Source organism: Rhipicephalus microplus, chromosome X, assembly GCF_043290135.1.
Source record: "Rhipicephalus microplus isolate Deutch F79 chromosome X, USDA_Rmic, whole genome shotgun sequence".
Lineage (NCBI taxonomy): Eukaryota > Metazoa > Arthropoda > Arachnida > Ixodida > Ixodidae > Rhipicephalus > Rhipicephalus microplus.
Window position 1 is genome coordinate 342,618,353 of NC_134710.1, and position 14,610 is coordinate 342,632,962.

General features: G+C 45.0%; 1 protein-coding gene across 2 annotated transcripts in view; it reads right to left on the bottom strand.

Annotated features, from left to right (window-relative positions):
• Positions 1-7,963: 7,963 nt before the first annotated feature.
• Positions 7,964-14,610, bottom strand: part of LOC142776319 (uncharacterized) — a 59,940-nt gene continuing 53,293 nt past the window's right edge. For both annotated transcript variants that reach the window (XM_075879801.1, XM_075879799.1), the window contains exon 3: positions 7,964-8,546. In XM_075879801.1, the coding sequence (XP_075735916.1) occupies positions 8,539-8,546 (8 nt within the window). In that variant the 3' untranslated portion in view covers positions 7,964-8,538. The remainder of the gene's footprint in view (positions 8,547-14,610) is intronic.

Here is a 14,610-nt window from a genome sequence, read left to right on the forward strand (position 1 = left end):
AAGAAATTGTAGAAAAAAGTCGGAATTTATTGTTCAATCAAAGAAGGATCATTCATTTAACCCTTGGTAGAACGCAAATTGTTCCTGAGAATATAGCTGAAGCAAAGCAGCCTGGAAAAGCTTACTACATAAGCAGAGTCTGAAAAATTGGAGCGATTACAAATTCTACTGAATTATATTCAAAGGCACAGTAACTAAAGCAAAAGAAGCCTACGACACTAAACATCATAAGTATCTATCAAAACTTAAAATAAGAGCACGCTTTTCGAATTTCTCCGCAGTATAAAAATCCTAGTCTAAGCATAGATTCATGAGATTTAATTGAAGAAGAAACAAATGCCAAACGGTATAGCGAGCGTTCTAGAAAACATATTCTCATATCTTTTATCTACTTACACTAAATTTAAGACGCAGAGTGATGATTCCTGCGAGGTATCAATGACTGAGCTGACCACGGTTATGCAAGGACTTCCAAACTCAGCACCAGGCTGTGACGAAATATTTGAAAAAAAAATGTCAAAAAGCCTTATCAACCAGGCGCTTGATATTTCGTTAACTATTAAATATCCATTTTACAAATTGCTCATAGATTACTTACAGTTGGAAAACTGCTAAAATAATTCCACTTCCTAAAAAATAACTGCGCAGCATACATCTGTGGTTCTGACTCAATGGTGAATCTGACACGTTCTAAGATAGCCGGCTAACTTTCTGGTGTCTCTCCATGATGAGATTGATCACCTCGTTCTAATCTAATCGCTTCATCATCTCGCGCTATTTCATGCGCATCATCCTGTCGCTTTATGCTAAGTACCTCTCCCTCACGTGCTGACCTAATCACCTCTTCATCTAGACATTTGCACTCTACTTGTATTTGATTACCGATTTTCGCTTCGGAAATCTCATGACCAGACTCAAAGGCCATCGGACGCGTCAGATCTGCCACTGAGTCGTCACCAACGCAAAGGCCTTTGAATAGCATACCCGCGTCGGTCAGAGAGGCACAATGCTCGGGCAGGTTTTTGCGACATCACAGTTTCCGTGGCGAGCACTCTGAACGGGTCCTCACTCTCAACGTGGGCAAATGGCAGAAACACATTATTTTTCTCAACTGCTTGCAGTGTGCACGCGCGTTCCGCTGTGGTCACCTCACTTCTCACGGGGTAGGAATGCACCGCATCAAACATTGTGGCCGGGTCCCATGGTACGTTCTCCTCAGTTTACCCCTGAACGTGGGGTTTTAATTGCTCCAGATTACATTCACTGCTGTGCACCAAAAAAGAGAACACTCCTAGGGTTACGGTAGCCGAGCGCACTGTGACTAGGCTCTTGGCAACGGTGATGTACGACCGGCTTAGCCCTAAACAACTTATGTTTCTCCCCTTCCGAGTCGTTCACTGTAGCTGTGGACTTGGCAGGACTGTCTTTTATTTTCATATCGGAGGATATATATCGTTAACCGGGTTACTTGAGGCCTGATAAATTACTAACGCAAATTGTTTTTTCTCAAGTATCCTGTCTTCCTCGGCCCATCTTCGCTTCCTTTCCTTATCCTTTTTCAGTTTTTTCATTCCTTCCCAACATTCCTCATTATCGTCATCCTCCGCACTGCACTCGTGATTTGCAGCAATCAGCTGCGACTCTCTCTCATCGCTCCCCACCATAATTCACAGCTCTTCACAGAGTAGTAAGAGATCTGGCCTCTCGAGCTTCTTTACCAACTTCATGGTCTTCACGAGTGAGGACTCTCTTACCTGGCGTGACGTTAGGTAGCGAACAAGCGAAGCCGCCACGCCCGGTAAAAACACTGCTAGTTTAGAACATGAAAGCTAAAATCGTGAATAGCTGTGACGTATGGTAGCGGTACAACGAAGCTTATACGCACAGAAGATTACACACAGTCTTAGAAAACTTCAAAAGCTCCAACCTGGCACTACTCAAAGAAAGTCGAGCACTCACCATGTCGTTGAGGCCCTAATCAAGCATGGGACATCCCGTCGCTGCCAGCCAGTTGATGCGTTCCAATCGCCAGCAGCATCACACCGCTGCCTTCCAGCTAATGTAGTCGGAGGTCTACTCAGGGGACCAAAGCCACCCAGAGTCTCGGGGAGATGTCGAGGAGAGGAGCCCAAAGCAGTTAAGAATAACTTTTATTTACAATATTTGCAGGCAGTTTGTTACAACATGATGGGAGCAGCGTTATGGAAGCTCTCAGTGGAAGGTGATGAGAGCTTCTGGGAGCTTGTCGGGAGCGTCTCGGCGCTCGCGTTTTATGGCCTGGCCTTACCAGGATTCCCTGCAGAAAAAAAAACCACGGAGGCCAGGACAATCCAATGAAATTGTCATCTGCACCTCTGCCCCCAAAAAAGAGAAGTTGAAAAGCCGCCTCCTTGCCAACTCCGGAAAAGAAAAGAGTCACGCCCAGTTCGTCACATGGCAAGGAAAAAACACTGCATACCGCACTCGACAGGCCACAGTACGAAGATGTTGAGTCCTACGTAGAAAAGAACTCTGTAGTCTGTAGTCTGTTGCAGTGATGGGTACGCGGTGCCAGGAAGATCACGACTTGTGGAAACAGCGGCATGAAGGCACCTCAGTGAACGTGGGAAATGCATGCGCAGATGGTTCTCACACATTGGGCCCTTTGCCCGGGGCACCTTGACGACAAAGCAAGCCACCTCGATGGCCAACATCTCTTCCTTATTCATCAGTCGGTCAGGCTTTTCCAAAAGGTTTTACGAGGGGTGCCGACGGCCCGGCTTTATTAGAAGAACGACGTTTGTGTTATCGCTGCTCTTGGTGCCCCTACGGAAGCGTTGAGCCGGAAGAAATCAAGGTAGGCTCAGCAGCAACGTCTCATGCGCCAAAGCGGTGCCAAGCCTAGCAGGCCCGCCATAACCCCTCTCCAAAGAAGTTAAAACAGTTCTGCTCGAGCTGTCATTGCCAATAGGTCCCTATTCCTAACATTGTGTAAGCCCTACGATCGATATAGTGATCGACTCCAACCCTTTCTGGGACTTCGTCACTGGGAAGGTGAAAAGGCTCACCAGCGCTCTGACAGCATTTAGGACAGTTTTCGGATGGGCAGTCCAATGCAAAATATCGACTGCCTGCCATAGAACTAACTGTGCTCATGTGATCGTTTTGAGGACGGCTGTTGCAGATCATGAAACAGCGCCGATCTTGAGGGCGTTTCGGGAGCTGGAAAGTATTGAAATGTCTGACCGTCTAGAAATCATTGCAGATGAGCGCCTAATCCAAGAATTTTCGGAGAATATAAAAGAAGTAAACGAATGCAACAAAATCAGGCTACCACAAAAAAAAAAAAAACGAGTTTGAACTTGCAGACAACCGCACTGTAGCGTACAAACGCTTCCTTCAGTTGACGAAACGGCTGTAAAGGCCCCTAGCTTGCTAAAAAAATACGATAACGAAGTGAGATGGTTACTGGCTGAAGCTGTCGCCAAAAGCGTGCGCGACAAAACCGATAACGACGGCAAGCGAATTTATTACATGCCACACCAGCCAGTGCTTCAAGAAAAAAGTACGACTACAATGCTGCGGACTGTTTTCGACGCATTTTTGCACAGAGGGGGAGCAAAATCAACAAAAAAAATTGGAAAGCAGACCTAACCTTAATCCTTAACTTCTACGCGTGCTGCCGACTTTTCGACGCCACAGAATAGCACTCGTAAGCGACGTGCAAAGAGCATTTTTTTTGCAAATTGCAGTCCATTTTACTGACCTAGATGCATTAAGGTTTTGTGGGTCAGTGAAAAACCTGAAATTAACAGGCCTCTTCCGACGGTAGGAGTTTTCAGGATAGCCAGAATTCTATTTAAGACGATATCGAGCCCTTTCATTTTAGCAGCAACGCTTGGACACCATTTCGAAACGATGAAACATCAGCTTCTTGAAACAGTGGCCATTCTGCAGCAGTCTATTTACGTGGACGCCTTGTTTTGCGGAGCAGCTTATGAAGGTGAAGCCACAAAAATTTATGAAGAGGCTAATTTTGTCTTAAAAAGGCGTCCTTGCACCTCCACAAGCAGGCGTCTAATAGCCAACATCTTAGGGCAATGTTTACTCATGAGGACCCTGCCGAACAACCGTTAGGGCAAACGACAAACCCACTAGAGGTGATTGGTTTCGCGTGGGAATCGATTGAAGATCAGTACTTAGAACCGTGCTCTGTGGCCGACAACTGTTTTGCACTGCCAGATTTGTGACACCAAAGGTGGATAATTGAGGGAGAGAGGGAGAGAGAGCAGGCTGGCTTTAGGGCACGAACAGGAGCGGGAGAGACCGCCCGGGCAGTTGTATATTTAGAAGAACATAAAAAAGTCACAGCTTTGCCGCAAAGGCGAAGCAATGAACGCTATAGCAACAAATTGGAAGGTCACGCACCGAATGGCAAGCTGATCGAAACGTGCCCCGCGTTGCTCAGGCACAAATGAAGCACGCAACGTACTGAAAGGTGCAGACGAACGCGAATAAGCGCTTCAGTTGTTACTTCACTGTGTCTGAAAAGCGCGCCCTTTTCACAAAGACAGTGCAACAGTTGCAGTGACCTTCGTGCGCCCGGTAACTACAACAAAATTGTTCTAGTGAAAGCTCAACGCCAGCCAGGACGTACGATCGTCCCCAACGCGAGATAAGGGTGTGTGAGCGAGCATCGAGCATCCCCCTTCTCCACTGTGAGGGGCAAAGTACGTGTGTGACTTGAGAACGCGCGCCGCTGCACGCTCACTGCGCCATCTTGCTTGTAATGCTGAAGACGCGATAGCCCCCCCCCCCCCCCCCCATCGAGACGCGCGCCAAGACGGACACTCATTGCGACATCTTGTTGGTAATGCTGAGAACACGATAGTTCCCTCCCGCCCCCGAGATGCGCATCACCAGCGGTATGTGGTAGATATAAATAGGTTGCCGTTTGAGCGTCAAAGTACGAGCTGCACGGTGGCTCAGTGGTTAACGTCTCGCGCTCACGGATGGAGGGTTCCAGGTTCGATTCAGTGCGGAAGTCTTTTTCAGATTTTTTTTTCTTTCTTGCGTTTTCATATACATATACTTATGTGGTAAGTGATGGTGACACCAGCGGCAAAATCCAGTGGAGAATATTCATATAATTGCTATCGCAACAAAACGAATGACAGGGTTTGTCTTTTGAACGCTTCCCAGTCTACTTGTATCCCTTAACGAAGCAGTTTTAGAGCATCTTGTGCACTAAATTGTTTCTGTTTACCTTAATAAATAGTTTTTCTCTATGGAAGATGTTCAACGACTGTTTTTATGTCTCATTGTCATTTAAATGACTTGAGTGGGTTCGTGCGGAACCAGCAAAAAACTTTACAGTGGCTCGTGGAACCCCCAGGAGGGTCCTGCAGAACACTTAGGTTCAGCGAAACCCAGTTTGAGGACCCCCTGATCTAGTGAAAGGAGTTTCCTTAAAGCTTCATATATTGCTTAGCATAAGTGTCGAATCGCGCCAGTCGTCAACAGCTGAATATTGAGAAACGAGTGAGTATTTTAAAGCTACTCCGCCTCCCCCACCCCCATTACGAAGCATTCAAACATATTTGCTCATCCCCACCCGAAGCAGGATCATCAACGTAATCAATAGCTGCGTCGGTGCACACGTTGCCCTACGGCTGCGTAGTGGGCCCTTCGCTGATTCGCAGAAGGAATTCTTAAGGCGTAGTGGGTACTTGAAAATTGTGCTTGCAATAGACATTCGATAATACTTTAAAACGGCCAATGCTATGCGCACAGTCATCCATGTCCTTACGACACGGTCGAAGTATGGACCGAGAACCGGAGTGGGCTATCAGTTAACAAGGTGATTGCGCACGAGTCCCGATAATGCTATCGTAATTTATATACTCTTGAAGGCAAAGCTCAAATGTCCTCCGATTGTTTAATAATTTATTTATTTATTTATTAGAATACCCTCAGGGCCCGTAGGGCATTACAGAGGGGGTGGGTACAACATATATAACACACAAGAAAAAAAGACAAAATGAAGAAACAAGTATCAGATGCGCAAATCAGGAAGGCAACATAAGTCAACTAAAAATGTATAAGAATTCAAGCACATACAAGACAAAGATAGACAATGAAAACTGCGTATAGTTACAAGCATTGCTGAGAAATTGCAGTCTTGAATAACAAAGGGTCTGTTATTGATTTAGGTGCACCTTCAAAAAAAAAAAACAAGCAGAGAGGGAGTCTGTTAGGATAACCGCTGCCGACAGCCACTGAGGTGATTTGCGTAATGCTAGGATGGTTTTCACCAATGAAGCCTATAAAACTCCACAGCGTCAATCCTTACTTGTCTTGTCGCCTAGAAGATCTTGGCTCATACCCACAAGGAGGATTGGCCACCCTGTACCTTATAATGTAAATTTTTTATACAATGCTGGCTAAAAGAGAAAAAAAATCAGGTAATAACAGATAAGAACAATATTAACGTTCCTTTAAAAAAAGAAAGAGAAAATGTTAAAAGGGCCAAAGAATTCTATAAACCAGAATATATAAAACAAATAGCAAAATCAGAAAGGGGGACAAAGAATTGGATATATCTGGTAGTACCACTAGCAGTGTATCCTTCCGGTTGCCTGATTGAATTTATGTAGCGCTGACAGAATAGCACTGCGGCCAGCACCCTACTGACTGGCTCCAAACGATAAGATGGTGAATGTATACTAACTGCCAATCCCAACATACCAATCGGTCTCTCAAGAATTATTCGGCACATTGAGGCGAAACGGTGGCATGTGAGAAGAAAGTCATCTATTGTTTCGGGTTCATTGCAAAGTGCACATAAGTTAGTTATTGAAAATCAGATTTGTGGAGATGATAATTTAACTGAGGAACTCTACAGCGAAAGCTTGTAAGGGTCACCTCACATTGAGGGGAAATGCATTTTGCGGGGTTCCATGTGAATTGCAAGTGCCGAAATTTTTCAGATTGTTGGAGTGATGTTGTGTCGTTTTTTTTAAAATTAACAGGTGTTTGAATCGTTCGGCTGTAATAAAAGAAAACTGTGGAGCTAATGGAACCATCGGGAAATTTCGCGACGCCGAAACGAGCGAGTCAGCAGTTTCATTTAGTGCTATTCCAGCATGCCCGGACACCCAAAGAAACTGAACTTCTGATACGCTACGTGGTACGAAAGACCAAAATATTCTGATAAGTGGAGACTGCTTTGCGGACGTTAAATGTGTACAAACAGACAAGGCATCCATTATAATGATAGATGTTGATTGCTGAGAACTCAGTTTTCGAAAAGCCAATGTAATTGTAAAGAATTTTACGAGAGAAATTGGCATGAAGTCAGCCAGTCGGAGCACAAAATAGTAATTAAGATGATGAGAAAAGATGCCTACTCTGTCCTTCTGAAGATTTTGCGTTGCATCCGTTGAAATTACCACGTAAGGAGAAAAATGACTTAGATGGTCTTGAAGGAGGCCCTCCAGAACATGCTTTGGTACTAGCTTAGCATTTTTTGAAAAAAATGTCATTGAACGCTAGGTCGACTGGCATCGAGCATGGGGTTTGGGGAGTTAAATGCTGAAGAGAAACGTGAAGTTTTGACGACATAGGCTCGACAAAAATGACTTGGGTCTTTGATAACGAGGCCACGGGCGTTTAAAGAAAGAATCTGGAGATTTGATGAAAACTGTCTGTGAAAGTGAGAGGGGCACATCGTAGAGTTTTAAAAAGGTTTGTATAGTAAGCTGTCGAATTCTTGAATCAAGTGGAATGATTCAAACTTCCTAATAAAGCACACTATTTGCAACACTTCTGGGTAGTCCGAGACACAGTCGCAGAGCTTGCCTTTCTAGCAATATAAGAGGTCTTAATTGATACTTAGCACTTCCGGAAAACAGAACGCAACTAAACTCCAGAATTGGACGTACGTAACGATTGTATATCATAAGTAACGTATCTGTGTGCATCCCCAAATTCTTATTGCAAAACTGGCGTAACATTCCTAAGGCGCTTTCTCCACGGTGTTCCTGCTTCAAGGTGTGGTAATGATTCAGCTTAAGAAAAACCAGAACCGATTTCACGGATATGTTCTCTGTGTACATGGAGAAGGAAACTCTGACAAAAAGAAAAAAGAGATGGTATCCCATCACTTCGACGTTTTGAGAAGCCAGCACGCCGTGTTGCTTGTAGTGGGGCGTTAACGTGCCCCTTCGTGAGAGAGCACCGCGCGCGGCCAGCTTTCATGAGGTGACATTTGCACCCCTCTTGATCGAACAATCTGGGCAGCCGTTAACTGGGCCAGGTACAGCTCGTACCATTCCACACCGTCGTGAATCCTGTACACACGGCATCCGAGAGAAGCCCGGTCAAGATGGATAACTACGTCGTCACGGAGAAGATCGGCGCAGGCAGGTACGGCGTCGTCTACAAGGCGAAGTTCAAGTCCACCAACGAGATCTTCGATATCAAGAAGATCCGACTGAGGACCGAGGAGACGGGTGGAGACAGGTGTGCCAGCCACGACCATCCGAGAGGTGGCCTTTCTCAGGCAGCTGAAATGAACCAACATAGTGCGGCTTGTAGACGTTGTCATGGCGGAGTACGATGCTATACACTTGGTGTTAAAGTATATGACCATGGGCCATGTGAAGCTCTTGAATGCACAGCCCAAGAACAAGGAGACCCTGGACGGCGCGGTAATTAATAAGTACCTCAGTGAGATCGTAGATGCGATTCTCTTCTTCCACCAACGGAGAGTTCTGCACCACGACCTGAAGCCAGCAGACCTACTTATCGATGGTAACGGCGACAACAAGGTGGCCGACATCGGTCTTTGTCGCCCGTTTTCAGAGCCAGTGCGTCTCTTCACCCACAACGTAGGCACCCTGTGATACCTCGCTCCTGAGATACGCATGGGCGCCAGACGTTACTCGACACTGGTCGATGTGTGGAGTATCGTCTGTATTTTATTCCAATGACTCGCTGGGAAAGTGCTCTTTCGCGGGGACTCGAAGATAGACCAACTGCTCCGCATATTTCATGTCCTAGGCATGCCGACAGTCGACACATGGCCAGGCGTGATGAAACTGCCAAACTTAAAAATAAATTTCCCATTGAGAAAAAAAAAACGTGGTGGCTGAGCTTATTCCCGAGGCTGACAGCGATGCGGTGAATATGCTCCAGAAGATGCTTATCTACGACCCCTGCAAGATTGATGATCGATTTGTGGGGTTTAACGTCCCAAAACCACCATATGATTATGAGAGACGCCGTAGTGGAGGGCTCCGGGAATTTCGACCACCTGGGGTTCTTTAACGTGCACCCAAATCTGAGTTCACGGGCCTACAACATTTCCGCTTCCATCGGAAATGCAGCCGCCACAGCCGGGATTCGAACCTGCGACCTGCGGGTCAGCAGCCGAGTACCTTAGCCACTAGACCACCGCGGTGGGGCCACCCCTGCAAGAGGATATCTGCAAAAACCACCACAGCACACCCTTACTTGCCCAGTCAACGCAATTCCAAGCAGGCGATCGAAACCACAAAAAACAAGGAGAGGTGAGAATCGGACATAAAGCACAACCAGAGAAAAAATAGTGCAAAATATATATGCGAAACGAGACACGGGTAGCGTTCCACTTTCTTTTGTAAATATAGGAAGTTATGACTGACGTTAAGTGTGTCTGGTATACTTACTTTACGCTACCCTGAAGCAAAGTGTTACGTTGATGTGAATGTCAGGAAGACATCACCTAAACGGGTAAATATCGAACTACTTATTGATAGAGCTACTGAGACTCTTCTAAAATGCAATCTCAGAAGGATTTTTAAAAACAACAATATACACAAAAAATTATTCATGGGTACCTATTTTGCTTTTATTTTAAACTTACTTTGAACTATAGTTCTTGGCCCCGCCGCGGTGGTCCAGTGGCTAAGGTACTCGGCTGCTGATCCGCAGGTTGCGGGATCGAATCCCGGCTGCGGCGGCTGCATTTCCGATGCAGGTGGAAATGTTGTAGGCCTGTGTGCTCAGATTTAATAAATCCGTTAAAGCGTTATTTATTAAATGCGTTAAGAAGTTGAAGTACGCAAAACGCGTTGCAAAGGTCGAGAGAAAGTAGCTTGGTGACTTATTTTGTGCAGTACAACCACTGTACCACTTCCCACAGGGGCACTTTTCTCGCTTCCTAGAGTATTTGCATAATAAACACAATCCTAAAAAGAAAAAAAAGCGAACAGTTGGAAACATATGCATTTACTTGTCCTGAGCGTATTTTACTACATTCGCGGCAACTTTTTTCAATAGCCAGCAGCTTGTAAAGCTTGAAAGTTTTGTTTTTATTAACCAGGAATACTTTCTTGGTCTTACTAACTAGGTAACTACGAAGCCACGTACGTTGCTAGATCTCTCAAAACACAAGCGTATCGTGTAACTCTTTAGAAATCCCGCAGGTCGTGGAATTGAATACCGGCTGCGGCGGCTGCATTTCCGATGGAAGCGGAAATGTAGGCCCGTGTGTACAGATTTGGGTGCAGGTTAAAAAACCCCAGGTGGTCGAAATTTCCGGAGCCCTCCACTACAGCGTCTCTCATATTCAGTTCGTGGTTTTGGGACGTTAAACCCCACAAATCAATCCATCAATCTATTCGGCTCTTTCTATGCAACATAAACAAGAACAGCAGCGAAGGAATTTTGCTTTTAGTAGGCTCCCCTATGCTCCTAGCCCCGCCGCGGTGGTCTAGTGGCTAAGGTACTCGGCTGCTGACCCGCAGGTCGCGGGTTCAAATCCCGGCTGCGGCGGCTGCATTTCCGATGGAGGCGGAAATGTTGTAGGCCCGTGTGCTCAGATTTGGGTGCACGTTAAAGAACCCCAGGTGGTCAAAATTTCCGGAGCCCTCCACTACGGCGTCTCTCATAATCATATGGTGGTTTTGGGACGTTAAACCCCACATATCAAAGTTTCAAAGTTTCAAAGTTTCAAAGTTTATTTGCAGGAAAATACAAAAAACTTCCCTGCGGGAGGCAAAGACTAAAGGCTAAATAGCCTGACGAGGTCTTGACCTCCTGATACAGTCTGCATCAGTGCCATATTACACATATTCACACATCAGTAACATACATATACAAATAAGTGACATTATACATATCTTATTTAGTTACATAGCTTATTTCTACATGATATACATTCAGAATATGTTTTACATAAACAGGAAACAATTTTGGTATCAAACGATTCTGTTTAAGTATCATTGTTCACAGAAAAAAAAATCAACTCAGTATACAAGTATTCCTAAATATAAAAGCCTATGGATCTACTATGTCTTTAGTCAAAAGAAGAAAGGATTTATGATGACATTTAAATTGTTTAGTTTTCAGAGTAAAGTCTATATTCGATTCGTGAAGGCACACTAGGAGCATAGGGGATATCAATCCCCTATGCTCCTAGTGTGCGTAACGTGTAACTACAATGGTAAAAAAAAAGTGTACCAGTGCACCTTGATAACATTTACGGGAGAATACTTGTCGAAGCTGCTGATGCAGGAATCACGCAGCGTGGCCTATACATTATCACCCTTGCTATTTATGTCATCGGACGAATCTGTAGACACAGAACAGGGTAGTTCTTTTTAAAGATGCTCTTACTCGGCCATTCTCATCATGCCTGCTGGGCTCATACTTGCCACGTGTGACTGCGCGAAGGCGGCCGGTGCCTTGACTCGACTGATGTGACGAAACGCCTATGATTGATTGATTTGTGGGGTTTAACGTCCCAAAACCACCATATGATTATGAGAGACGCCGTAGTGGAGGACTCCGGAAATTTCGACCACCTGGGGTTCTTTAACGTGCGCCCAAATCTGAGCACACGGGCCTACAACATTTCCGCCTCCATCGGAAATGAACCCGCGACCTGCGGGTCAGCAGCCGAGTACCTTAGCCACTAGACCACCGCGGCGGGGCCGAAACGCCTATGGAAGGCGTACCGCTGCACTGAAGCTTTCTGCACTTCATGAGGCGTTGCACTGCCTCCGGTGTTGCTCTGCAACAGCTGTGATTGATACACGGTGTAGATTGATGAGGTTATCATGTGACGTAATGCGGTAGTGATGTAACCGTATGATATCACAAATACGAAGGCCGAATAATGACATCGCAAATTTAAGAGATATGGGATGCAATGACGTTACGTGCTAGGAAGGAGCTGACATGGCGTTTTTCGCACACGCACTGACACCACGAATCTAAAGGGGTTTATCAATTACAACTACATTGCAATAATTTGTAGAACTGTGTGCACTACTATATCCTTAGAGAAAATTCTTATAGGGCACACATGCCTCGTATAGAATGATCTCGTATGAAATCATAGAATCAATTGTGTTCTTGTATATACATGCGAGATTACTGCATATTTCTCAGACGTGTCGTATGTCGGTTTTCAATAGGAATGAAAGCTGTTACTAATCAGGGCGAAAATGACAGGGTGACATCACCTTGGTTGCTTGTGTGCTTCCTATGGTGGCCAATACCATACTGCAGTATGCAATGTGTATAGAACTTGTATTTTATTTTTTGTTACTCAAACACTCGAGTTGACGCATCGGCAGCGTTCATGTTTGCCTTCAACGATTTACTTTGGCAAAAGAGTGGGTTTGTGTTTCGGTCGGAGGGGCGGGTGGGCTGAGATGATGCTTTCGCGCACATTGGCGCGATTTTGTGATAAAGAAGCAGACATGCACCGAGCAATTATCGACACAAAACAAATTTTTGAACGAGCACATGTACGTAGCTAATAAGCGACAAGTGCTAGAGAGATGTTTTCCAGTGAACTTCATTTACAGACAAAGCTATTCTGAGACCACAACAATGACCACCATCGCTGTCGCTGTTGTCCGTAACCACTATCACGTGAAAAAAAGAAACTAATCAAATTAAAACTAATTTCTAAAGAAGGGTAATTGAATCCCGGCCCTTGCAGGAAAATCAAGTGCTCTACAACTGAGCTACGATGTAGTGCTTAAAACTCCGGTCCAGACTGGGTTTACGCAGACTTCACGTCCACTAAGGAATGGCGAATTTCAATAACATGTTTTAGAACATTAAAGTTACAATCAGGTTTCACACAATGCGAACGGCGCAGAGGATGAGTCGTTGAATACTCGAACCTATCACGAAGGCGTGTTCTTGGCTACTTATTAACTGTGGTGCAGACACGCTTTGGTGGTTTGGCCAATAATTGAGCAGTCTTACAAAAAGTAGTATGAAATTTTAGAATAGGAATGGTTAAATATAAAAATATTACAGAGGACATAGGAAATTCTTGTGCTGAATTGAAAGTATATATTTAAAAAGCAAAACGAACGCTTAAGGTCGAATTCTACATCATCATCAGCCACAACATTGAAAAAAAAAAAAAAAACGCCAGGCCTGCGTGGAACGTGCAGCACAGTCACAGCGAAATCTGCAAAAGTAGCCTTTTAGAGCCGTTTCTCTATTTCAGTAAATGCTGGACGCACATTTGCAGGGTACCCACTATGCCATAAATTCTAAATTTTGTGTTGTTGGGAGGCATTTACTATGCTATCCTTCGCCATTCTTCGAAGAAGTGTGATACCCCCTACACACTTGCGAGAAATTTTGTACAATTTTTGATGCTTTGGCTGCAAATAACGATGAATAACTATGCCTAGCGCTATTGTAATGAGGTTGTTCGAAGACCCACTTGTTACGCAATTGGCATTGTGAGACGCCTGGCTTTTTCTCGTTGTTCTAAAGCGCTTTATTACACACAGTAGTACTATTTCTTTCCTGATAGCCCCGCCGCGGTGGTCTAGCGGCTAAGATTCTCGGCTACTGAACCACAGGTTGCGGGATCGAATCCCGGCTGTGGCAGCTGGATTTTCGATGAAGGTGAAAAGCTGTAGGCCCGTGTGCTCCGATTTGGGTCCACGTGAAAGAAGGCCAGGTGGATGAAATATCCGCAGCCTTCCACTACGGCGTCCCGCATAATCATATCGTTCCTTTGGGACGTTAAACGCCACATATAAAACGATCCTTTTCAATATCAAGCCTGCCTACTATGATCAGTTTGCAGCGTAGTTCCCAGCGCCGGCATAGTTCATCGTTAGAATACTAGACTGGCACACATGAGACTCGGGTTAGAATCCCATTGTGTTATTGGTGTTCTTTATTTTCTCACTTTTTTATCAATTTACGTGATAGTTGTTACGGCCACCAGCGGCGGCGGCGTTGCAAAACTACGGCGCACGTGACCCTAGTTGTGATCTAATAGCAGCTGTCGCTGTAAAAAATGCACATAGTTCCTTGCATGCGTCTAGCAAAAACCACGCTTTTCCGAATGTATAAAAATGGCACGGTGGACCCGCTACAGAAAAAGTTTTAACAACTACACTTGCATAATGGGTACGATGCAACTGTAATATCATTATTTGTCCGAACAATGTTCAAAACAGACACCGGAAATTCTGCATTTTTGGCTTTCGCTGGGACAGAGCTGCGCGTTCCGCGCAAGGGTGACTGTATTCAATGCAAAACATTTCTTTGCGTACTGCAGGCAATTTTGTCCTTCCTTCCTATCTATCTATCTATCTA